The sequence below is a fragment of the Xiphophorus maculatus genome, chromosome 12 (assembly GCF_002775205.1).
Source record: "Xiphophorus maculatus strain JP 163 A chromosome 12, X_maculatus-5.0-male, whole genome shotgun sequence".
Taxonomy (NCBI): domain Eukaryota; kingdom Metazoa; phylum Chordata; class Actinopteri; order Cyprinodontiformes; family Poeciliidae; genus Xiphophorus; species Xiphophorus maculatus.
Genome location: NC_036454.1, coordinates 24,514,690 through 24,541,378, shown reverse-complemented (window position 1 = coordinate 24,541,378; position 26,689 = coordinate 24,514,690). Strand labels below are relative to the sequence as shown.

The following is a 26,689-nucleotide window of genomic DNA, read 5'->3' as shown; positions in this document are numbered from 1 at the left end:
GTGTATGTTCCTGGAAACATGGCGGCCAGCTTCCGCGGCCGTCCTATCCGGAGTCTTCGGATGCGGGGTGAGCATGATAGAATCGATTCATTGAAAGCTGTAACAGCGACATATCGTGAAAAGACAAGTTCCCGTGCAGGTAACGGCCCCGGAGGAGTGTCTTACCGTATGCGCTGTGTGTGTTTTTGTCAGGTCGGAATGACAGCGGGGAGGAGAACGTCCCGCTGGATCTGAGCAGAGGTAAGCAAAGGCTTCATCGCATCACCATGAAAGCGATTATTGTTCAAAATGGATGAGGGCACTTTCTGCAAACACAACCCCGCTGGCGCTAAGCTCAGTATTGTACGCGCAATTGTGTCTTTGGTCGCACCGCTCGTTTTCTTTCTGTTTCGCATAAACCCGTTGCTAACGAATAATAATAATAACAAGCGGCAACCGCGAGCTAACTAAAACAGGCTGAGTTAGCTTCAGCTAGCTGCTACAGCTAACCAGCCATGACGCCGCGCTGTTGTTTTGATCGGTGTGACTGGGCACCGCAGCCTGTTATTTGGCCGGACAGCTGCTGGTATTGTCTTCATGCGTTAGTCGTGACTGTCTGCGTTGAAAATCGGGCGTTTTCCTGGCTCCTCGCTGAATGCTGGTGCATGGGAAGGTCCTTCTGATGGCTGCTGAGCCAGGTCAGATTCACGTCTGCAGCGAAAACGCAACATACCTGTTTGTTTACACAGAGCAGCTGCTCTGGACACCCACATTCCAGAAGGTTTTATGACTGCAGTCGTGTCGTTAGGGAAATGAGGTGTTGTAGTCAACGAGCTGCTCATTGATGGCGAATTTCTAAATGAATATTTGTTCTTGCTTGGATGTAGGAAGTTGACACATACCTAGAATTGTGGACAAACATATTTGAGCTTTCATAATAAAACCCATTTCTTTGTCAATTTATTCTATGGATAAAATTAGTCCAACCCTCTTATGTTGATAATTAAAAAACAAAACAAAACACTTACTTTCTTTACTGATTACTTATTAGCATTTTGTGCTGGAGACCCACCAGTCATTGCCTGAGATCGAAAACCGACCAATCTCCCCTGATCAGCTCTGGTGATCTTCATCTGGAGGCCAGATGCCAAATAAAATCTAATTCCTCCTTATTTATAAAATGCATCAAACATAAGAACCACTACCATTTTTAATCGATAAAAACACCAACTAAAAGCTTGCTGCTAAACTTTTGTTTGGTTTAATAGCAATCCAGCTATGGTTAGAGAGAAATGCATAAATGAGTATAATATTAGTTTAATTTTCACTTAGATTGAAAAGTATTCTTACTTCTGAATACTATCATCGTTGTTATTTCTTATTTATGCAAAACAAGAGCAGTTGGTTGCACTTTTGCCTCGTAGCAAGACGGTCCTGGGTTCGAATCCTGGTTCTCTCCGGGTGTGCCGGCTTCTTCCGATAGTGTAAAACATAACTGCTGAGTTAATTGAATACTCCAAATTGCCTTTGGGTGTGTGTGTGTGTGTGTGTGTGTGCGCATGGTTGTTTATCCTGTGTATCTCTGTTGGCGACCTGTCCAGGGTGTACTCTGCCTCTCACCCAATAATAACTGCTGTACATAGACACCAGCTGTCTATGAGCCTGTAGTGGATAAGTGGATATCAAAAATAGCTGCCTGGATTCAAAAGTACACATTTATCAAAAAACCAGCTACAATCTCTTTTGTTTTATGTGTTATTGTTTTTAGAAAAAACAGAATCAGTCAAAATGAGATTTTACAAATTCTATCTAAAAACAATCCAGATATCGGCAAAAAAAATGGCTGATTGCTATGGTAATTAGGAAAGAGAAAATGCAGTGTTTTCATAGTCTTTAAAGTTTTTTATTCTATAGGAAAAGTGTTTGGTAATAGCAATGTTAGTATCTGCGTCTGATGAGGTACGCTGGCCAAAATAAAAAACGAAACAGAAAAGTTTAAGAGTTCCTCTGATGTCTGTTTAATTATTACTTGGGAAACTAAAATACCAAAAATGCTCTGCTATTCTGAAGAACTTGTGATCTTTGAGGACATTTTTATTTACTGCTTTTTTTCAACATTTTGATGATATTTAGTTCAACCTGGTTAGGTTTTGTTTGTAAAATAAAAATAAATATTTTTAGAAAAAAACCCCACTAATACGTCTTTGAGGAGTCTTAGTGTTTTTGTCTTGAGTGATTTTCTTATTAAACATAATAGCTGCCCATTAATCCTTTGTACCAGTAGAGTAGAATGATTTACGATAGCAGCCAGCTCAACAATCGTGGAAGGAACTGGCAACAAAGCTGTGAACTGTTGCTGTAGTCTTTTCCTTTTTACTTTACTTGCATTTCTCAGCCTTTGCACTCTATTAGTCCAGCCAGTTGAGCCCACATTCTTCGTACAACAAAGCAATTGCTGTCCATCAGCTGATATTATGACAATATAGTCCAGTTTGTTTATTTTTTTTCTGTTACTTACGCTGGATTTAATTTTTCATTCCCATGCAGAACCATCTGAAAACTTCCGTGAAATCCTCCAAAATGTGGCCAAATCGCATGGAGTCAGTAACATGCGAAAGCTTGGCCACCTGAACAACTTCATTAAGGTACGGTTTTCTGTTGTTTTTTTTTTCATGCGTCACTTCAACATTCTGCTTATTATTGGGTGCCAAATGGGAATGAAATGTTCTGTCTGAAGCATTATAAACCAAGCTTACTGTTGACAAAAAAAAGTCTGGTGAATGTTGAGAATGCCCGTCTCACTCATTTTTGCGCCTCTTCGTTTTTGCTCAAATGGAGTCATTCCTATTGGCTTTTAATTGTTGCCGATTAGTGTGTGAGCAATGAGGTGACGGCAGCAGAAAAACACAAATACTAAATCAACGTGTCACACTGATTTCTTCTTATTTGCCATCAAAGAAGGAATACTTTCCAGCCAGAAGCTGAAGAACTCTTAATCGCGTTAGATGTGGTCTCTGCGGTGGGATCAACTGCTATTTTCTCTGGCCAATGTTGCTAATTTGCAGAGACCTAACAGGACAGCTTGTTGTTTGCTCTTGTTCCTGTTTGATGTATAAGAACCTTTAAGACCAATCAGCTTGTCATTCTCTGTAGCGTCACCGCTGACCTCTCTTTGATCCCCTCCCCTCGGGTGCTGCTGCCAGCAGGTCCAACTGTGCCCGTCACTGTGATGTTGACAAGTTAATGTAACGGGAGCTCCAGGGATCAATTGTGCAGCTTTGTGACTTTAAAAAAAAAAGAAGAAAGATTTATTCACGTTTGCCTTGGCTATTATTGAATTAAAACATCCTTGTTTTTAAAATCTGTTTCGATGTTAGGAGAATTTTACATTCTGTATAACTGTGGCCTCACACTAATGTTTTGTGCATCTAAATAAATACCACAAAAGTTGATTGTTTTGTATTCAGTTATTCAACAAGTAAAATCCAAACACAATTTCTGACTGTGTTCTCTAACACTGTCAGGCGGCGTTAATAAATCTTACTCTAAAAGCTGTGGTTAACTTAAGTTTTCCAGCTAGTGTGAAATATCAGCTGATTAGTATTGTGCTGCATTCACAACCACCGCTGGTTGTTTAACACAGCATTAATAAACTAAGGTGGTGAGAGGGAGCCACTCTTAAACCAGAGACAACTTGGGAATTGTTTTACCTGGGGCAAGGACAAAAAGGACTCTTTCCAAATGAAGTAAAATCTGAATTTCATTAAATCAAGATCCCAGAGTTTGCAGGACAAGTTGAGAAGAACAGTACCAAGGTTGCTTGAGTTCAAGCTTCCACAGTTGGTTACGATTTTCGGAACCATGTCATCTGAGGGTTTTGGTCTACGATATTTCATTAGTTCCAAAGAAATGTTTACAGCATTTCATGACGTCCCACGCTGCCAAAAGCGCCAACACCTGCTTAAATGACCATAATGTTGCTGTGTCCGATTTGGTTATTTTCTTTACCGTTTCACAGCAGACGAGGACATCAGCCGGTTCTCTATTGATCTCCTGCGACTGATTATTGGCAGGTTGAATACAGAAGAATGTGAATTGGGTTTCTTTTTCTGTCTAATAAAAGCAACAAAACTAGAAGCTCATACTTTTATTAGTCTTAACTGGCTAATTCAGAGCTTGGGCACTGATTCCTGCTTCTGCTCAGATGCTTTCCTCTATCGGCCCATTGCCTTTCACTGCCTCGCCTCCAACTGTCAGCTATGAATGGATTGTAAACAATTGTTTGCGCCTCTGCAGTGAGTGAGGGTTGTGGAGCTGGCTTTGTTGTGCACAGATCACTGTGGGTGAGTTCTTTCCGTTTCTGCAGCCTGACACGCTTGTTTACGACCAACTTTCTGCTGAAGCACTATCACTGTGATTCCTTATAAGGGTCTCTGGACCGCTGGGGTGACCTAATCCCCCATGGAGAGCATCACATGGCTGTTTATTTTCCCCATCTCCTCCTCCTCCTCTCCTACGGCCTGCTTAGGCTCTGATATAAGAGCTAGATTAAACCTAGCTCTAACCCATCTTTCACTGCTATATCAAGCTTAAAGTCTTAAATCTATTTAGCTGAAATTAAGTCGTTAAATACGTTAAACACAGGTCTGTTTAATCTCATGAATTTGACATAGGTTTTCTTTTTTGAGGGGCTTTTCCATCAGGCAATAGTTGGAGTTGTGCTCAAACATCTTCACTCACTGCGTTCTGTGACTCAAGGAGGTTAAAGCTAACAAGCTTCTAATAATTACTTGCTAGGCAGCAAACAAACAAACAAGCCATTAGCTCCTAGCTAACGGCAATTTGAGAAGCACAAAGCTGTTGCCAAGAGCCACAAATACAAATGATTTCACAGTTTTGGTCCCATAGTTTGCTTTTATACATCTCTGTTGTGATACAGGTGCTAAATTTAATTCAAAATGGTCTTAAAAATATTTTTTAAAGTCTTAAATTTGAGTTGCTAAAACCTGTACAAACCCTGTAGGCCCAGCTTTGATGGCCATTTAGAGTAAAACTAATAACATGCTTGCTTGCCTGCTTGCTTAGTGGGAGGCTGAGCTGCTCTGATGGAGTGGCAGACAGTTGTTCCCACTTTCGGGTTGTCTGGAGAAACCGTTGAGAAAGTCAGCAGCTCTAAAATAGCAGCATCCTTTTGCTCTGGGACTTCTCTGCTTTGTCGCGTGTTGCAGTGTTTGCTGAGCCTGTCTGCTGGTTCCCATCGCTGCAGGAGTTCCTGTTAATGACCCGCTGTGAGGGAACTGCTAAAAGGTTGAACTTTACGCTGAAAGCGAAACAACACGGTCAAGGCTGGCCTTGTTTTCAAAACAGGCGCAGATAGCCAGAATGTAACCAGAGGCATTTAAAAAAAAAGAAGGAAAAAAAAAACTAGATGAAATATTGAAAAATATTTGTTTGTAATCATCTCCGTTGATGTGTTTCTCACTAACATTTATGAAAGCATGAATGTTATGTGGTACTGATGAGCACCGCACGACGAAGGTGAGAAGCTACACTTGTTCCTGGACATGATTGTTACTTTTACTTTCCAATTTACAACCCATAGGCTGAACAGCTTACCTTCATCAGAGGAATATTACAAACACCACTTGACTTCATTTATGTAAACTTTACAGTATGGCTGAAATTGTTCTGTTGGTTCCAGGAGAGCATCAATACATTTCAGATTACTTCAAAATATGATTGACTGCAAATATTGAGTGTTGTTGAGCAGTACAGTTGTTCCACTATGTGCACGTTTTGTGGTGACGTAGCATAATTAATAATGGTTAAGTTATATTTTTAGAGGAATATTTGTTCTGACTCTATGCCATGTCATATGCACAGCTAAAAAAGATTTATAACCTTTTAAAGGTAGCTTTTAATCATAATTTTTATAGCTTTAATCAGTCTATTTTTGTGCACAGCTTGTAATTTTACAGTGTATTCCATACATGTCGTCCCGTTGATTTTTACTTTATTCCATTGCTAAGAGTCTAAGTACTTTTTTTGTGTTTGTTATCTTGTACTGTTAGTTTGGCTGCTGCTGTTTCCTTTCTGCTGCAAACTGCAGCTGGAACCCTAACAATGAAATATTATGATGTTTGAGCAACAGCATTGAGTTTATTAAGCCTGATAACATTTTTCTGTTGTATTGTCACATGATACCCTGGAACCACAATGCTGTATAGCTTTAATATGCACGGCGTTTCCTACCATAAAGTTTGGATAGTCACTCTGCTCAGAAAAACACCATAGATTGTGAGAATTAATGAGACAACTATTAGGGATTATTCTAAGTTTAATAGGAAATATTCTGAAACATAAAATAATCTAAAAATATTCAGAAATATTAAATGAACTGAATTAAATTCCGTCCATTTACCATTTATACTGGTAAATGGGCCAGTATAAGCTATCTGAGAGATTTTCTTGCATTTTCAAGATTGTAAATGTTTGTATCTTCTCAACCTAAAGTTGTTTATTGCAGTAATTGATTACCTGCCCTGTACTTGATCCTGGACTAATTAGCTAACTAAACAGCTAATTTTAGAAAAGCTAATGGAAATAAGTTTGATGTAATACATATTTTAAGACTTTGAGGGGCATTTGAAAGTTGGCTTCAGATAATCTTTGAAGATTTCTGGAACCATTCGTACTTTGAAATGTGAAGTTTGCTCGTTTAGCTATTTAATCTTTTGTCTTTTTGTTCTGTCTTTCAGCTGCTTTGCAACATTGGACATCGGGAGGAGAGCTTCGGGTTTACATATGAGGAAATCATCGTTTGGTGCGTACTGCCTGGAAATCCTGCTCTTTTCACCGATGTTTGTGCTCTATAAATTCTTAGGAGTGGCGTTGTTGTTAAGCTGCCTGAGTCGGTGGCTTATCAATTGTGCCACAATCATTCACAATAATTTTATGACTCGCTACATGAAAAGAAGCGGGTCGTATTTTATATAGCACTTGGTGATTGATGTATTCTTCTGTAGAGTAATTTATCTTGCACCTCTAACCATGAGATATATTTATTGTTTGTTGTTTTTAAACTTTAGTCTGCGACTAGCTCTTCTAAATGAGGCCAAGGAAGTGCGTGCAGCAGGTTTGCGGGCACTCCGCTATCTTATCAGAGACACCAACGTGCTGCAGAAGGTCCTCAGACTGCAGGTGGATTATTTGATTTCCAGGTAAGATTCTGCTTCGACCAGATGGAAAATGGCTGTTTTGATGACTTCATGTTTGATTTTTTTATTATAATATTTTTTTTTACTTATGGTTTATGTCAGTTCTTTTTATGAAATGGCCTATGTTTTTATGAATTGTGCAGTGCAATATTTTGGTCAACATACTTGCCTGGCTCTGATTTTTACAATGATTGTCTCTTGATTTTTACAGGTGCATTGACATCCAGCAAAGCAATGAGGGGGAGAGGACTCAGGCGTTACGGCTTGTCCGAAAGGTGAGCTGTGTGCCTGTAAATGTACATATTCGTCCCTTGAAAGCATTTCTGTTGTCGTGTCAGTGGAGGAGTTTACCCCGACTGCACAGGCTTATTCCAGCACAAAGCCATCAGAACAATCCTTTGGGACAGCAGCGGTGTCAGTGCAGAGGGTTTGTCTGCCATCCAGGTTATTTATAGCTCTTTCTCTAGTTTACAGTAAACCTTCTACACACAGTGCTGTCGTTTTGAGCAGGAGCTGCTGCTGCACAGGCAGCAACATGGCCTCAAGTTAAAATAGATTTAATTAGTAATCTTGTCCTATTAGTAGGCACACAGTTCTCCATAATGATAACTAAAACTTTTTTTGACTATAAATAGGACTGAACTAATAGATTTGCAGAAGTTTCTACACTTGCGAAACTTGCACACGTTCGGGTTTACCACATTTTAGTTGAGGCTGTCTTGATGTCTCACTGTTGTTTACGCTTTCTCATTATACACCGTTTTTTGTTTTTTTGGGGGGTTTGTTTAGAGATTTAACAAGCAAAACATTACAACATCAATATTATAATTTCTTCCTATTTATTGGGTGTGATAAAATGAAAGTATGGGGCGATTATTGATATCCGATATTGTCATTGCTATCATGGGCAAAAAACGATATTTACCTCTATTTGCATTATACAGTGGCATTTAATTAGAGTATTTGCTCCGATGAGCTGTGTTTGTCTGATGAAAAGTACTCTTTGAAAATAACAACCTTTAAGAAAGTTTTAAAAATTATTTTCATAAAACTTGCATTTCTGCCTTGTAAATGCTTTTTTTTACTGGTTTGATTTAATATTCTAATATTAAAAGTTATTTCTTCATTAGCTGTATGTGGAAAACCATCATTAGCAGAAATAAAAGATGAGAAACACCAGTCTTTCTGTAGTTAACCCATGTAAATGTGTTTTGCTTAACGTATTGACTTGTCTACTTTGGGCTCATCAAGAGATGCTCAATGCTTTTCTGTTTTTTTCTCCCTCTGCAGATAATCACAGTCAACGCGATGCTGTTCCCCACCTCTGTCGCAAATTCTCTCATTGCTATCGGTACAGACGGACTGCAGGAGAGGGATCGCATGGTTCGCGCTGCCGTTGCCATCGTATGTGAGCTAGGTGAGGACTTGACGTTTGGGTGGAACATCAAAACACTGATCTAAAGTGTTATTAACTCTTCACATGGATACACCACGAGGGGATTGTTAATGACCCTTTTTAGGACATAAAGCTGGGGTGGGCCACTCTGGTGACTGGTGTTTATTGTCCTACATGTTTTAGATGTGTCCCTGCCCATTTCTCGCAGCTTCTCTTCATAATGGATAAAGCAAGATGCATTCAAGTAACTCACATGTGTTTTGATCCTCAGAAGTCAGCTGCCTAATTCTCCAGCCAGTGCAATATTTAAATATTTAAGGTTGTTGGAGCTGTGACAAACAAAGATGGAGGATTCATGCTGATCTTGTCTCCATACATAGAGGATATTAATAGTAGTTCTTTGCTGGAAAACAGCAGCAAGACGTGTCATGTTGGGGTCACAGAGTCTCCATAACATCCATTTGATGATATCTACACACCTTCACAAACGTGTCGAGTTTGCTAAAAATACTACTGGGACATCAACTGGAACTGTGTAGTTTCGTCAGATGAGACTAAGATTGAACTTTTCTGCTGCAAAGAGTACAGGTGGAACTTCCACTAAACGGAGGATGCTTTTTTTTTTTAGTTTTTAGAAATGTTTCAAAGAAGAGCATGAGAACAAACACTCCAATCACATATTTGCTTTTATCCCAAATCAGTTAGCGATGTCCTTCTCCTAATTCGTCTGTCCCGGAGGAAGCGCCAATGACATTTTTAAACTTTCTTTTTAACTAAACTTCTTCAATTCCCTTTCTCAGATACTTTTGAAGAGTCAATAAAGACTTTAATACATTACTTATTGCTTATATGGTTTATTTAAAATTACAGCGATTGGTTTGGTCACAACTGCAAGGTGCAGAAAATGTGGACTTGATTCTGCTTTGATAACAGAATATGTTAAGACAAATTCTACTACCGTTCGAGTCTTTAACAACCATCAACTGTGATAAAATGGGAAATACACTCCGTAATTAACATTTTTAAAATCTCTTCCAGCATAACTGTGTTGTTTTGTTCCTATTTCTAGCCCTGAAGAACCCAGAGGTGGTGGCCAAACGCGGAGGTCTAAGCACAATCCTCAAGAGCGTCATCGACTGTCAGCTCAGTCGGATCAACGAAGCCCTGATCACCACGATCCTCCACTTACTCAACCACCCGTGCACCCGCCAGTATGTGCGTGTTGACGTGGAGTTCGAGGTACGTGTGTTTACAAAGACGTGAACCCAGTGAGAACTTGTATATAAATTAAACCGAGCGTTTCCATCGGAAATGATCGGCTTTAGGTTTCCCCCATAGCTTTGAGTTTACAGTAATTACAACCTTTCCTCTTAAATCTCATTGTCTGTAAATATCTAGTTACGACAGAGACACCCCGATCACAGTGCATAAGTCACATAAGACAGGCAGCAGCTTGATTGCTAAAAATGGTGAAGAATGTTTTTTGTTGTTGTTCATCCGTATTTTCGTACTTTGCGCTCTGTCTGCAGCAAATCCTCGCACCTTTCACTGATTTCCACTATCGACACAACGCTGACACAGCTGAAGGACAGCTCAAGTAAGTGTGTGTTGGGGGGATGGGAGAGGAAATGAGGAGCTGAAGTTTTACAACAGAGACAAAAGGATCAAGTGTGTTATTCAATCATTGGTGACAATATACAATATAGAAGCTGAGGGTAACGATGCACTGTGTCTTTGTAACATGATGGTTGTTGATATGGATGTTTGACCCTACACTGCCTTGCCAGAGCGGCGCGGCGGGATCTATTTATTTCTGACTAATAGTTTGATCATTTGAGAAACATAGTTTATGTTTTTCTGCTTTATGGTGGTAATCAAGATGCAGCTTTTGTAAGAAAATCATCCAGTTTTGAATGTGCATCTTTGTCCGTTGTTACAGGGAAGACAGAGAATCCAGGTTCTTGTCGAGCAGGATGGCGATAGTCGCTGCCTTTCGTTCTTGGTCTGGTAAGAGAGTCACTTGTGTTAACGATTATTTCAGGAAAGAAAAAGGTCTGGTTTGCTGAGGGGATCATGATCTAAAAATCTTTCTTTTTTTAAAATCAGGAATTATCAACTTGTGCAAGGCTGGAAATTCTGGAATCCAGTCTTTAATTGGCTTACTTTGCATACCAAATATGGAGGTTAGGGTGAGTATTGAAACACATTCATTTACGAATAATTAAAAGGAACCGATTTAAAAACACTGTGTTTTTCAAAAGCATTTATTGTAAATAGGACGTTTTGGCTCACAAACAAAATGCTGTGCAACAACAGTTTGCAGACTATAAAACATGGTGGTGGCAGCATCATTCTGGTGGGGTGCTTTTCCTCTAGCAAGGACAGGGAAGCAGGTCATAGTTAATGGGTAAGTGGATGGAGATTCCACTGCTGCAGCACAACAACCATAAACTTATAGCCAGAGCTGCAACGAAGTGGTTATAAATATACTGATGTGTTTAAACAACCCAGTGAGTTTAACTCCATTTGAAAATCTGAAGTTGTTCATATCCAGTAAGTGATTTTGAGCTGTTGAGGCTTGCAGCTGTAATTTATGGCTCTGCAAACTGTTTATGGCTGAAAACAAATGTAGCTCAAGCGGAGTGAATACTTGTAAAAGGCTCTGTAACTCACTCCATTGATTGGCTTGAATGGGTCTAATTCAAGCAAATAACATAGATGTGCTGGTTGTCACAAACTGATCAGTTCATTGAAAACAACTGTTTCTTTCGAAGGAGCCTGTAGGGCACTAAGGTGTAATGGCAGAAAGAGTTTTACACAGAGTTGGTTTTATACTGTAGTTAGCGCTCCTTGTCTTGTTTCATGTGTTTTGAGGCTACATGTAAATCTGTGCAGAAAGGCTTGTTGGAGGTGCTAAATGAGATATTCAGGCTTCCTGTGCCCATCGTTACTGAAGACTTCACGGAGGCTCTCCAGAGCGTTGGTGAGGATGAATCCTTTTCCATCGTCAAAGTTCAGTTATGTGTTTCCTCTGATTTTATTTTATCATAAGGAAAGATCAACACTATAAAAACAGTAAATTTGCAGGTTAGTTTCTTTCCAACCATTAGACTAATTCTGCTTTTGTAAAACGCCAAAGATGTGTTTTGTTATCTGTGAACAACGTCGTAGTGTGGACTAATCTGTGCTGCTGTGTGCTTCAGATCCTGCCAGGTTCCAGGACACTTGGAGACTCTCTGATGGGTTTGTGGCTGCAGAGGCTAAAGTTATCTTACCCCATCGGGCCCGCTCCAGGCAAGAGAACAGAAATAGAACTGGGTTAACGTTCTTTCTCTGGTTTACATGAGCCATTAACTATTTTTTTTTCCTGTTTGCATTTTCAGGGCTGACCTGATGGACAACTACCTGGCATTTGTCCTTTCTGCCTTCATAACAAGTGGACTGTTAGAGGTGAGGTGATTTTGTTTTTAATTGTTTTTTGTTTTTTTTATCTATATAATATTTGAAATAATCGTCACCTAATTTAGTAATGGAGTAATTGTTAATTGGATTATACTGACTCAGAATATGTTCTACCTAGAACTTCTCAAGTGATATAGTTTTGGCTTCACCCGGTTCAAATTTTGTAAAAAGTAACTAAATAAATGTATAAAATCTCCCAATAAGCACTTTTTGCATTAAATTATTAATGTGTTAATCAAATAAGTAATCACCAGATCAGCGCCATGCTTTGGTTATAAGTTAAGCAGCAGGAGATGAGCTTTTCATATGTTGTTAGAATTTTTTTATTTGCAGAGGCATCATTTGCTACAAATCATCAAGCGTGCACTAAAGGAATTATGTTATTGGATTTTTAAAATTTTATCTAAAAACCAAAATTATGTGTTTATTTGCAATTTTTAAATGTATTTCTAATGTTGTATTGATCAATACAATATTTGGTTACAAAGTAATCATTAGCTGCTGCTCTGCATTTAAGTTATTTTCTCATTTCTTCTCTTATTTTCGCTACTCTAGGGCCTCGTGGAAGTTGTCACCAGCAGTGATGACCAGCTTGCTGTCAGAGCTACTATACTCCTGGGAGAGCTTTTACACATGGTAAAATACATATAGAGTTCATGCTGAGCTAAGACTTCTTATTCTTTTCAACAGAAAGGGATTCCCTGGTATTACACACCACAGTTCTTCTAATAATTTGTATCCCCTCTGCCTGGTTTCTCCTGCTTTAGGCAAACACAATTCTTCCTCATTCCCATAGCCACCACCTGCACTGCCTTCCTACCCTCATCAACATGGCCGCCTCATTTGACATCCCACAAGAGAAACGGCTGTGAGTACAATCTGTTTCTCCTCTCAAGGGAATGATTATTACTGCAAACATCGGGAATTGAGGCCAGGAATATTTTGACGCTAAACATAAAATTTACATCTTGACCCGTTTTTGATACCGGTGAGCTAAATGGAACTTAATGAGAGTGATATATACATTAAAATAAACAGAAAAATCTGTTAAAACATTACTAATGCTTGTTGGTTCACAAGTTGGCACAATTTTCTGAATTGTAATGACTTGTTTGCGACCTGCATGCTGTACTTTGACATTTTACAACGCTAACAGCAAACCAAGCATAGCAAACATTGAGGCATGAGAATATGGACCAATATTATCACCTTTGCCAGATTTTCTAATGTTGCGCAGCGCAAGAGCTTCATTAACCCTGGGTCTAATTTTATTTTATTTTTTCAACAAATGTTAAATTCTGGTGTTAAAATAGTTTTAAACATTTAATCTTTGGGATGTCTGAATATACAGTCTGAAATGGAGAAAGCTGCATATACTTCTATTGTAAATCTGCACCACAGACATTTTTATTTTGCTAAATTAGAATGAAACAGAACAAATTAGCCTCACAAAAATGATTGAGGTAATTACAATACTCAAACATTAACAATCAAAGTAATGAAATGTTTCTAAATTTGGTGGTATGCTTCTGTTGAAATAATATTTTAGATCGTAATGTAGAAAATTTACTAATATTCATAGTTCTTGTTCAGCTCTAAACACCAAGACACATATCTTTTGTTTGCTTTTGTGTTTCTCCAGCCGTGCAAGTGCAGCCGTGAACAATCTGAAGCGTTTCCACGAGAAGAAGAGGAAAGGTTTGAAGCCCTACAGTCTTTACCTGGACCACATCATTCGCAAATCTGTGTCTTCCCACAGCCGCAGAGATTCCCACTCGCGTGTCCAAAGGGACATCTACGTCATAAAGGTAAAGATACGCACCGTTTCCACATGCTGGATTTCATTATCCTGACTGCTGACTGGTGTTGTTTCGGGCAGCTTTGATTAGAGCTGACTCCAAAATCACCGTGTCTTTTTAATTTAAGTAACCGCCTGTTGCTTTTTAGGACACTGAAGAAACACTGCTGATGAACCTGAGAGACAGCCACATCCTTAACCACAAGCAGAACTTGGAGTGGAACTGGTTGCTCATCGCCACCATCCTGAAGGTCAGGCCTGCTCCCGTGCAGCTGCACATACTTAAACGTTTTCTGTTTCCCCATTTTCTAAATAATGCTTTATTCACTTTCAGTGGCCTAATGTGAACCTCAGGAACAATAAAGATGAACAGATGCACAGGTAAGATTAACTTTGTCGTGTTAAAATGGTTTTACATGCTTCTGTGACATTTGGGTTTAAATACGCATTTGTTTCTGTGCCCTGCAGGTTTGTTCGGAGGCTGCTGTACTTTTATAAACCCACTAGTAAATTATACGCCGGACTGGCTTTGGATCACGTTAAGGCCAGGCAACTCACTGTGGTTGGGTGTCAGTTTGTTGAGTTCCTCATGGACTCAGATGAGGTAAGAAAAACAACAAAGCAAAGCAAAATGTTTTTCAGTTCAAACCTTCTCCCTAATTTTGCGTCTTGTTCTTTTGTCACCAGGACGGTCAGGGGTATCTAGAGGACCTAGTGAGGGACATGGTCTCGTGGCTCTGCTCATGTTCAGGACTGAAGCCGGAGCGCAGTCTGCAGAGCAACGGCCTCCTCACCACCCTCAGTCAGCACTACTTCCTCTTCCTGGGGACACTTTCTGCACACCCACAAGGAGTCAAAATGTTAGAGAAATGTGGCCTGTTCCAGTGGTGAGTGAACAGAGATCGTTCCAATGGAGCCTCAAGATGTTTGTCCTTTTGATGAAATGAGCTGGTTAAGACTCAGCTTTTCACCTGCTTCTGTTGTTGCACTGTCTGCAGCCTGCTGAATTTGTGCTCCGTAAAGAACCAAGATGCTGTGCTGAAGCTTGCCGTAACAACTCTGGACTACAGCAGAGACGGCCTGGCCAGGGTCATCCTCTCTAAGGTCCTCACCGCCTCCACTGATGTAAGGATACACGGACACAGAGATATAAGACGGGGAATTATCTTGCATACAAGAATACATATTATAATACAACTTTAATGGAAAGCATTTGAGTGCAAAAAAAGCTCTAAATCTGACCTACATGTACAGGGAATATCCCAATGCAGATGCCCAGGGAAATTCATGTATCTAAATTTAAGGCCTTAAAATGTCTTAAATTAATTTAAATAAAATGTAGATTGGCTTGTATTCTACGAAGTTTATTTTTCTCGTCAGACTTTTATGTCAGGCAAAAGTTTGAGTCGCCATCAGACATCTTCACTTCTTTCTGTGACTCGAGGCGGTTGAGGCTACCTCGCTGCTCATAAACCTTTGCTAGGTTTTTTGCATCTATCATCCTTAAATGTAAATTATCAGCAATTTGCTGGACAATGTTAGTCTCTGCTACCATCTCACTTCCGCCCCCACCTCCCTATGTGATACTTCATGCATTCTGCACTAGAAAGCTTGGCATTGCTATATAAAATGTCATTTTCTTTTGTACATTCCTGTTGTACTACATGACTTAAATTTCATTCGGAGTGGTCTTAAAAAATCTTAAATTCGAGTTGGTAAAACTTGCAGAAACCCCGATACATTATTTTAAAGGGCTTGTTGCTCTTGAAACAGTTCCAAATCGAACCTACTGGACTGAACTTGCTGAGAAGCAACGGCTCTGTGCGTCTTTTCTTCATGAACAGACATGCAGGTTGTACGCTACCAAACACCTGCGCGTGCTGCTGCGTGCCGGCGTGGAGTTCTTCAGCAGCTGGGGCATGGAGCTTCTGGTCACCCAGCTTCATGATCACAACAAGGTTGTTTCCATGGAAGCACTGGACATACTGGATGAGGCCTGTGAGGACAAGGTAACCAAATAAAACAATTATCTGAGAATATTTTCTGGGTTTTAATCCTGTCAGGCTGTGCTCTGCTAAAGCAATTAATAATATTTATCAATTAAAAATATATTGTTGCTAAATAAATGCACAATTAAATTACCCTAGTGACAATTGTTAAATTTAGACATGAGTGTCGTTGCTGCAGTCAGTTATTATATTATTTAAAGATTAAATATGTACTACATTGTGTATCTTATCTTAGCATACTGCTGCATAACTCTAAAAATGCAAATACATAAAGTAGTTAGTTTTTTCAGTAGGGTATGTTTGGGCTTATATGTTTGGTATTCCATAAGAAACATAGAAATAAAATATTCTGCGGTGTTTACATGGCACATATGGGCATATTAAGTCTTCTATATTTAGCAGCAGTAGAACGAGGACAAGGAGTTTGCAAGAACTCATTATCAGCTTCTTGAAGGAATGTCTCAGTCCTCAGTGGAGTACTTCAGTATTTCAGCCTCTTCCTGGAGAAATTAAATGGTAAATAATATAGAGGAGAGGAAGAACTAGATAAAACTATAGAAAATGGCATTCAGAATATAACTGATTGTAGTCAAAGTTGGGGGAATATTTATACAAGTTATCATGATCTTTTAAACCTCCTACAATTAATCTACAAAATATCAGTTTGTATCTTCCAAATTTATGTATATATATATATATATATATATATATATATATATATATATATATATATATATATATATATATATATATATATATATATATAATGCTGCAAATATCAACCTTCCTTGTCCAGTTAAGAATTTCTTTCAAATGGAAATGAGAATTTTACACTTGAACAAATATAGATTCCTAAAAGAACAAATTTATTTTCAGTTCACATAAAATATTTTTTTAAATAAGTTGATTATGACATATAGTGTAAGCTGGATAAACAGATGTGTGTTGTAAGGTGTTTTAATCTGGACTAATGTGTTGTGGACGTAGTTGTATTGTTTCTCACTGGCAGATTTTCGGTGCAGCTGATTATCGGTGCAAGATAATCACTAATAAACTGCAGTCTACGACAGCCTGCTAAAGTGACTGATTACCAATTTTATAGGTGTGAAGCATTAATATAAAGTCATCCAGTAATTCCTTCTTTCATTTATAACAAACCATCCAGAAGAGACTGCTCTGATGTACTAATTAAAGGAAATGTAGTCCTCTATCAGCTTCTTACTGCTTCACAAAGAAGAATAAATCAAAATGTCTTTGTATCATTTTTAGTATCCTTGGAAAACAAATACATTACTGAAAGAATGGCCTTATTTTACAGTATCAATGTCTGCAATGAGTTTTATTTCTACTGTATATCCACTATTAGAGAAAAGGTGTGTCTTTTAAAGTGTCATGTATTCTAGCAGCCCACAGTGGACGACCAACTCAGAGTTTGTCACCATGGAAACACTTTCAGAATGATCTGTTGTTACTTTCAAAAGCAGAAAGAAAATGTATATATATATAGTAAAGGTGCCAAAATAGGCCTAGCACTTTGCTGAAGGTAATTGTGTTAAACCTGAACTCTTTATTTATTTATTTATTTCTTCCAGGCCAACCTTCATGCTCTGATCCAGCTGAAACCAGCTGTGTCCCATCTGGGAGACAAAGGCCTCCTACTGCTCCTCAGGTGAGTTCATTACTTTTTTTTATCTGCACCACCATACAGTATCTAATCTGATTGTCCTTGTATCTTCCTAGCTGCTTTATGTATAGCGTCTTGAATGAACTGTGCATCGTCCTTATTTTATTGTTTAGGTTCCTGTCAATTCCTAAAGGTTTTTCCTACCTTAATGAAAGAGGTTATGTCAGCAAACAGCTGGATAAATGGCAGAAGGTATTTCTAAAATATCAACAGATTGCAAAAGAGTGTCTTTATATTGGCGAAAGACTAATTGATTTTGGTGTTTGACTCTTTAATCTCATCTTGTTTGCAGGAGTACAACCTTAAATATGTGGATCTGATAGAGGAGCAGCTGAACGAAGCACTAACAACTTACCGCAAACCCGTGGATGGAGATAACTACGTCAGACGCAGCAACCAAAGGTGAGACGGAGGAAATCGCTGAAACCTAGACTAGCATCAGAAGTGAGACTTATTTCAAGTCTAACTTAATTGGTTTGTGTCTCCAGGTTACAAAGACCAAATGTTTATCTCCCTGTGCACTTGTATGGTCAGCTGGTACATGATAAGACCGGCTGTCATCTACTGGAAGCTCAGGTAAAAGCTTAGGTTATTTTAGTTCTGGTTTTTGTAAAGTTTTGACCTCCCAGCGCCAGTTTTTCTCTTAGAACAATTAGCATTACTAACCTTTACAGGTGCACCAATAAATGGGCACAAATTTCTTTAATTTTGGGAGTTTGTCAGTCGGCCGATACTTAAGATAAACCAATCTTGTTAACCGTTCTTATCTTCCTCCACTTAGGTCTGAAAATCATCCAGTGTCAGTACACGTCTGCACATGTTAACAACAGTCACTCCATTGTTGCCAGCTTAGCAACTTTGTCGCTTCATTTTTAGCGGCTTACCAGACAAAATAATTGTGTTGAGCGAAAACTCTAATGGCCAGGTCAGGCTTTTTAAAGGTTGTTGATCCTTCTAACTATAAACCTCAGTTTCTGTGTGCATTTCCTGGAGAGCATTCGTCTTTTCAAAAGGATTTTCAAAATAAGAGCAAAACAGTCAGTACAAAATTGACATCCTGGGTTAAGACAGCCCCTAAAATAACAAAACTTCAAAAGTACAAAGTAACTCAAGGAGTAAAATGACCAACTCATCTTCAGGATTGAATTATTAGCAGTTGCTAAAGTCTAATAAACAGCAGATTTGCTTCAGTGGAAAACAGTTTCCTTTTAAATAGCTTCTTATCAATTTTTTCACAATCTCTAACTTCTATACCTCAGCATACCTCAGTAAAGTACGCTACACCGCTGTCTTTACTTCATCATCAAAAACTAAAAAATGCCATTATTGAGCCTTCTTCAGTCAGTGACAGCACTCACACTGACGAGTGTCAGCTTAACCAGGAAACTCTTGGGTACGGTGTATTCACTGATCAACAAAAAGATAGATAGGATCTGTGACATTCCACTCTGTTTCCCTGTACATCTCTAGTTATTTCAGAGTTTTCCCACGTTCTTCCTTTTGTCTGCAGAATGTCGTTCCAGACCTCAGCTACACGGTGCGCTCCCCGATGCTGGACACCTGGGAGGGCGTCAAACTGCTGAAGGCTGCGCTCTGGGCTCTGGTCAGTAAAGTCTCTGATTCAGGTCTTTTCACTCAAGACTCCACTGTCTTGTTGACGATCGCATAGAGATGGCTCGTTCATGTTTGTCTTCTGTTCCAGGGCAACATCGGCTCTTCGAACTGGGGTCTGAATCTCCTGCAGGAGGAGAACGTCATTCCTGACATCCTGGCGTTGGCTCAGCACTGTGAGGTGCTGTCAGTGCGCGGGTGAGCTTCACTCCATAGGATTTCACCTAAAAACAAAAGGAAGAAGAGAATGAGGTTCAGGAAGTGGTTAACACCATTGAGTGACACACACTCTCATTCCATCTCCAGCACCTGCATTTATGTGCTGGGCGTCATTTCCAAGACCAAGCAGGGATGCGAGGTTCTCAAGCAGTACGGTTGGGACGCAGTCAGGCACAGTCGCCGGACACCGTGGCCTGTCACTCCCGACGAGGTGGACACCCAGCTCACGTCGGAGCTCTCCTCCGTACCGAGCACGCTCAGTCTGAACTCGGAATCCACCAGCTCCCGCCACAACAGCGAGAGCGAGTCTCAACCAAGTACGCTACACCACTGTCTTTACTTCATCATCAGCTAGTTTTTTGTCATTTGGCCAAATGTTTTAGATCATTATCTTGTAGAAAAACCCTTTAATGTGCCATCTACGTTCCAGTAAGACTTCTAGGGTATTTAGAAGAGAAACAGGCCAACAGCATCTCAGATCCTTCACCATGCTTAAGAGTGGTTTTGTTTCACACTGTTGGTCTTTAAAATGCTCATCTGAACATTTTAATTGCTTGAGATATATTTGTTTGAAGAGATTTTTAGGGGAACCTGTGACTTTATTGTTTAAAAGCAGCCGTTTATTAAGGGTGTCTACAAGGCGATTGAGGCTACTGCTAACTAGCTGCTAATATACTCTTGACAACTAGCTAGCCAGATTTTTTACATCTGTCATTGGTAAGTGTATTGGACGACGTTCATCTTTACCACTGGATCACTTCTTTTGCCAGAAGTGAATGCACGCACAACACTCTATGAAATGTGCAATTTTCTTTTGTCTTACAAATCATTCATCACAAACAGGTCTTAAAAAGTCTTGAGGTGGTTAAAACCTGCCAAAAACCTTGTTCTTGTGGTTGGAATTTTCTTAAATCTGCTATGATGATTTTTATGTACCTCTTCCAGTGAATGTTCTTGACACTGTATGACAGGTGTGGTTACCTTCCTCCTCTCCACCCTGTATTGTATTGTCATCCCTGTCTTCTCTCCGTTTCTAGACATGTACATCCTGGACGATGACAAATGTGACGGTTTGGACTCGCCCGACGACCCCTCTTTCTACCCGCACTCCAAAGCCATCAAAGATCGCAGCCCATTCACAATCCTTGGTTCCACGCGCTTTGTTCGTCCGCGCTTCCTCAACTCCCTGTCCCTCCCCAGCAAGAAGCTCCGCTCCACTAGTGATCCAAAGAGTTCCTCCGGCTCTCGCACTCCGACTGATCTCAAGACGGAGAGCCCGCGGCGGAACAGGACGGTGACGGAGCCTTCGGTCTTCGGTCCCAACCAGGGAGACATCTTCACCTCAGTATTCAACAGCCGGGGAATGCCAAAGAGTCCAACGGTTAGCCTGGAGACCTCCTTCGTAGGGACCAGGGGCGGATCTGAGGAGCAGCTGGTGGACGGCAGGCTGGTCCGGGGCGGGGGCTCGGGTCTCGGGCTCAGCGGACTCGCCGGACACGGGGTGGCGGAGCACCACCGGGAGCAGAGCAGCCGCGAGCGTCTGGCGGGAGACGGCGGCTCCTCCGGCGGAGGCAACGTGGGCGGAGGAGGCGGGGGTACTCAGTTTAAAAGCCGCAGCCAGAGCTTTAACACGGATACAACGACCAGCGGCATCAGCTCCATGAGCTCCAGCCCCTCCCGCGAAACTGTCGGAAACCCTGAGCACCCCGAGGTAGAGCCGGACTCCTCCGACTGCGTGAGCCTCAACACCGTCGTGTCGGCCAAGACTGTGAAAACGCTCTCCTCCCTCAGCCCCCAGCCGCAGACCAACCACATGTCCGCCTCCAAGTCCTCCAACGTTTCACTGGTACCCCTGGGCTCCTCGCACACGCTTCCCCGCCGAGCCCAGTCCCTCAAGTCCCCCTCCGTCACCACCATCAAGAGCCTGGCCGACTGCAGCTTCATCTACACCAGCCCCAGGGACGCGCTGGGCTACGCCACACTGAAGCGGCTGCAGCAGCAGAGGATACACCCGTCGCTGTCGCACAGCGAAGCCCTGGCTTCACCCGCCAAAGACGTGCTGTTCACCGACACCATCACCATGAAGACCGGCAGCCTGGACTCCAGGCTGACTCCTCGCAGGTGGGCCACAAGGAACCGCTGGGCGGCAGGCTGCAGTCGGCCATTTCTACTTGTCTGTCCTGTTTTTGCTTTTGTTCAGATGTGACAACTGTTTGTTCACTAGATTTTAAATCAACATGACTTAACGCTGCAGAAACACAGAATCTTAGCAAGTATTTTTTGGTCCAGTTTCTAGTGCAAATATATTTGTAGACTTGAAATGAGACAAAACTAACTTGGTAGTAACTTTTTTTTAAAGTACTGGTTCCACTGGCAGATAATGTTTCTGCATAATTGAAATAATCTTACAGTGGAAGTAGCACTTTTTGATCATATTAAGAAATTATTTACTTAAAACAAGCTTCAATATCTTGCTGAAAAGTTATTACTGAGTTAGTTTTGTGTACTAAGCTGTTAGCACTAGAAACTAGATCAATAATACTTGGTCAGATTCTGTGTTCCTGCTGTGTAGTAGCTGCCATCCTAGTCAAGGTTCGGTTACCGTCGCCCCCGGCAATGACGAATGAGCGTAAGCGTGTCTGTGCACCTTTTGCTGTGTCCGTCAGGCTGTCAGACAGGAGGCGTACCTGTCCGGAACCAAGCGTCCCAAGCCCGTACCGCAGGCTGTCCAGGACACTTGTGCCGCGGTGGGTGGACCTGCCCAGTGTCCTCCTCAGTAGAGATGCAACCTCGTAGCTCTGATTGTTTCTGTTTGTAGTGGATTAGCGACAGCTCCGGTAGTTAGATCGTAGTGTGAGCAAATGAAATGTATAAGAGCTGGTCAGAGATTTACGTCATCAATTTAGCAGTTTTTTATTTTTTATTTTCTCTGGGTGCAATGATTACACACCATAGAAATGCGGTGAAGCTGTTCATCTGGATATGTACGTCCTGGTACATGTCCAGATATTTGAACACTCATTTGGTGACACCTGTCTCTGTCCAAGTTGAAACTGTCTTCTTGTTTATTTGAGGTTAAGAAGAAGAATTTGCGGATAGCCATTCATCGTAGGCCTGGGCGATATGGCTTGAAAATAAAATCTCTGATTTTTTTTCATGCCAGATCCGATTTCCAATTTGAATCTTATTTTTTTTCCTCATTTTCTATGTCTAAAAAAGAAATGATAAATGACAGAAATGTTTTCATATAGTGGCTTTTATTTCAATCATTCCTTCTGTGAGATATATGACGGAGTATCAGGGCCAGGCTTTGAGAATTTTTGTTTAATTATGAGAATATAGGCATAATATTAGCCAAGTAAAGATGCTATTTTACAAGAAGAACGTCTTAAAAATAAGAGAAAACGCTTCTTGAGTTTTCAAGATTTCACGTGACTCAATTAATTGACATGGGGAAAATGTCTAAGTAAAAAATTCTGCGAGTGAAATTTGTATTTTAATCAGTATTCAAGAACTATTTACTGAACACGAGCTCCCATACTTTGCTGAAAAGTTACTTTTAAGTGAATTTAGTCTTATTTCAACAGCGTACTAATATATTTGGACTAGAAACTAGGCAAAAAATACTTAGTAAGATTTTGTGTTTTTCCTAAAGGTACTAGTTTTGAAGTGGGCACTTGTTTATTAGTTTGGATAATCTCATTGTGCACAGTAACACTGATGTAGCATCTTCTAGTTTATGACGGGCTTGACCCTCAGTGGACCCTGGTTTATTCTCCTTCAGCATAATCAGTTTACTTTTATTTCCGTGGAACAGATTGACTTACATGGACAAAATTAGATGTTGAAGCAGAGCAATAATCCCACCTGAGAAACTAAGGAAGGGATAGATAATCCATTAATATTGTAAAATAGCACTGTGAGATATTTATGTGCTATAATTTACCAATCACAGAAGCCCATTCCTGCTGGTATTGAAATATTACTTTCCCATATAAATTGATTGAATTTCTAAATCTTTTAACCTCCATATTTCTGATTGCTCAGTGTAAACCTAATGAATACTCTCCTACATCTAGTTTGACAAGCCCCTCCCCCCTCCCCTCTTCTGTGTGGTTTTCTCCAACATATCCTCACTCTCTCCCCGTGTTCCCTCTCTTGTCCCAGCCTCTCCCCCCGGATCCTCTCACGCACCTCTCCTCTTGCCCTCCCTAGGTTCCTGAAGGCTCTGAGCTTCGCCTCGCTGGACAAAGAGGAGCTGCTCAGCCCCATCAACCAAAGCACCCTGCACCGCTGCTCCTCGGTGCGCTCCATGGTCTCCAGCGCCACCTTCGGCTGCAACGACGACTACATCGGCCTGGCGCTGCCCATGAACATCAACGACATGTTCCACATCAGAGACCCCACCTACTTCCAGCAGAGGATCAGCCCGCCCTCGGAGGAGCGGAAACGCTTCCTGTTCGGCGACGGAGACGGTAACGCCCACTTTACGCCGGCGAAACGCTAACACCATGAGAGGTGGATGGGTTTTCAGGTGAACTTTGGTTTTGTGGCGACCTCCGTAGGGGACCGGCCCGCTCTGCCGCTACTGAAGCAGCAGTTCAGCATCTCGGAGCTGATCGCGTCGCGAGGCGAGACTCAGAACCACCTGGTGGATTCGGAGGAGACGGGTCTGCAGGATCACTCTGAGGAGAACTGTCTGTACTGCGTGGGGGCCAGCGTCCTCGGCTACCCCACCCAGCCGCAGATCAACAGCACTCACTCTCGGACAGGTGAGGGGTCCAGACACGGTCATCTTGTAGCTTTTCAGTCGGAGCAGAGTGTCAGAAATGGTCTTTGTGTTTCATTTTTACCCCTAGATTACGTCGACTTCCCCTCCTGGGGCGGCCAGGGGGGCCATCGTCTGGAGGTGATGCCTCAGTCGAAGTTCTCTGGCGTGTCGGGTTGCAGCGATGCTGCTGTGTCACAGGGGTCCATCTCTAGCACGCCCACACCTGGGGACATTGTTATCGGTAAGAACTGGGAAGGTTCAAGGGAACCAAAGCAGCCCACAGTTTGCCTCAAGAGTTTAGCGCCGTGGTTTAGCATGATGCTGCCATCACCATGTTTCTATGTTTACAGGATGATTAGCTATTATTAGTTTTCTGTCACTTTTAGCATTTTGAATATATGCGGGGCAAGTGTCTCAAACTCCTCTCATCCAGCTGTCCTGTAATTTTTAGATTTTTTTTCTCTGGTCCAACACACCTGAAATGGCTAAATTAGGAGCTGCTCAAATAGGCACAAATTATATTTTTAAGAGTCTAAAAAGTGTGAAAACTTGTCTTGAAAATGCTTGAAAAGTGTTTCATTTTGATGATAGGTTCTGGTAGTACCAAAAATATATATTTTGGTGGCTTTAATTGATTTTTTTTTTCAGGAAATTGTACCCAAAGTTGTGGTAACTTTTCTTCTTTAAAATAAAAAATGAAAAACAAGCTATTTTCGTCTTGTAAATATAAGTTTATTAAGTTATTAAGTAAAAACACAGGAAATCCTCAGATGGTGCCGACATGTTAGAAGGGGAAATTTCTTTTTTTTTTTAAATCCAAATTATTTTGTTTCATCCTCATTTCTCTGAAACTATAGCAGCTTCTGTGATACTAAGTCTTCTGATGGAGTCTTCCAAGTGTTAGCTTTATTTTAGCACCAAGAATATTGAAATAGTTGGTAACTGCTGATTCAAACCCCATTAAATTTGACTGTGTTGTTTTAAACACTTGAAAAAACCCTGCAGGGCTTAACAAGTGCACGTCCTCTGCAGGCGGGAAGGCGATATCCGACGACGGCCCCGCCTCTCGAGTCCTTCTGAGGAAGGAGATTCTCCGCCTCATCATCAACCTCAGCTCCTCCGTCGGAACCAAAGGCCACGAAACGGGACTGTTGACGTGAGTCGGCTTTTTCACACCAGCCGGGTACAGAAAACCCGACGCCGGTCTGAAACGTTAGAGGGTCGCCTCAATTTCTCGTCTTTCCTCAGGATAAAGGAGAAGTTCCCTTATGCGTTCGATGACATTTGCCTGTACTCGGAGGTTTCCCACCTCTTATCCCACTGTATGTTTCGACTGACTTCGAGGCGCTTCATACAGGAACTCTTCCAGGACGTGCAATTTATGCCAGTAAGGAAACAAACTCTGTCCTAATTTCTTTGATTTATCAAACTCTACCTCTTGTTTAACCACTGTATCTCCGTCTCTCAGATGTACGAGGAAGCTGAAGCAATCCTGACAAAGCTACCAAAACCCGTGGAAGAGGACGTTGACCCGCCCGCTGAGTCCTGATCCTCCTCCCGCCCGCCTTGTGTTTAGTGCGCCGCTGCAGTCCGGACTCCTCACAGCTGTGGAAAGCAAAGCAGGTCTGAGGCTCTACGGACAGAGGGACGTTGGGCTGGTTTCTGTTGCTTGAAACAGAGGAGCGTCGCTCCGCGTCCCCCCGCCCCCATGCGCCGGAAACAAACAAAAAAAAAGACTTCAATGACCGAACACATATTTAATGCTGTTTCAGAAGAGAAAATTTACAGCAGATTAGCCAAAAACCTGTTTTATACAACACAGAAATATTCACTGTCAGATCATCATAAAACTGAAGGACAATGATGGTGTATTAAACAAAAATATGGGTAAGTAGTCCTTAAAAATCAATTATAATCAGTTATAATTTCTGCAGATTTGGGTGGTTTCCCTTAATGAAGCGAGTAAGACGCATCGTCACGTCTGCCTGGAGATTCCTCGGACCTTGCCTTCTTTTCTTCAAACAAAAACACTACAACGGATCCTGCTGCTTTGAACTGGGGCCGTCCAGGTCCAACCCCCCCCCCCCCCCCCCCCCACACACACACACACGCACACGCACACACAAACACACACCAACCGAACCCCGCCCCCGCCCCCACCTCCGCATCTCTTCTTCTCTTGCCTCACCACTTCCTAGAACCTTAAGCCTCCTGTCAGCAGAGACAGCCTGCTAACCTTTCTATTTCTTGTGTCACAGACAATCAAACGTCACTAGTGTTGTTTTCTAAAGCATTGTATCTGCCACCTTTACTCGGCGAATAAGGAGAATAGCATGTGATTTAATGCTAGTTTATTCCATACTTTACTTGCTTAGGGCCCTTAATGTTTTCTTTTCCTCCGCTTTTTGCATCTTCAGCAAACTTCGAAGGAGTTGCGTTGGTCTTTCTCTCTTGCTCCCTCCATTTTTTTCTCCTTTTTTCAAAGACGCTCACTTGTGTAAGTAATCTGTAGAAAGGTTGAGTACAGATGCACACAGATGTTC

At 41.3% G+C, this 26,689-nt stretch overlaps 1 protein-coding gene across 6 annotated transcripts; it reads left to right on the top strand.

The window, feature by feature from the left end:
• On the top strand, nucleotides 1-26,236 carry rictor (RPTOR independent companion of MTOR complex 2). Of its 6 annotated transcripts, none has more exons than XR_002753589.1 (38): nucleotides 1-67; nucleotides 193-240; nucleotides 2,527-2,624; nucleotides 6,738-6,802; nucleotides 7,068-7,199; nucleotides 7,408-7,471; nucleotides 8,487-8,613; nucleotides 9,662-9,831; nucleotides 10,122-10,189; nucleotides 10,532-10,599; nucleotides 10,699-10,781; nucleotides 11,488-11,575; nucleotides 11,796-11,886; nucleotides 11,976-12,042; nucleotides 12,610-12,690; nucleotides 12,822-12,922; nucleotides 13,697-13,862; nucleotides 14,002-14,103; nucleotides 14,187-14,233; nucleotides 14,321-14,456; nucleotides 14,540-14,739; nucleotides 14,851-14,977; nucleotides 15,697-15,861; nucleotides 17,454-17,530; nucleotides 17,659-17,737; nucleotides 17,838-17,947; nucleotides 18,034-18,121; nucleotides 19,056-19,148; nucleotides 19,248-19,354; nucleotides 19,463-19,692; nucleotides 20,413-21,496; nucleotides 23,543-23,850; nucleotides 23,941-24,147; nucleotides 24,235-24,387; nucleotides 25,152-25,302; nucleotides 25,395-25,533; nucleotides 25,615-25,769; nucleotides 26,081-26,236. XR_002753589.1 is itself a non-coding variant. In XM_014472481.2 (38 exons), the coding sequence occupies exons 1-38, from the start codon at nucleotides 19-21 to the stop codon at nucleotides 25,693-25,695; spliced, it is 5,283 nt and encodes a 1,760-aa protein (XP_014327967.1). In that variant the 5' UTR covers nucleotides 1-18; the 3' UTR covers nucleotides 25,696-26,236. The 6 variants fall into 6 exon arrangements, 5 of the variants coding, with proteins under 5 accessions (XP_014327967.1, XP_023199575.1, XP_023199574.1 ...); XM_014472481.2 differs by adding an exon at nucleotides 22,042-22,122 and having other exon boundaries at nucleotides 23,591-23,850; nucleotides 25,615-26,236; XM_023343807.1 differs by having other exon boundaries at nucleotides 23,591-23,850; nucleotides 25,179-25,302; nucleotides 25,615-26,236.
• Nucleotides 26,237-26,689: the final 453 nt, after the last annotated feature.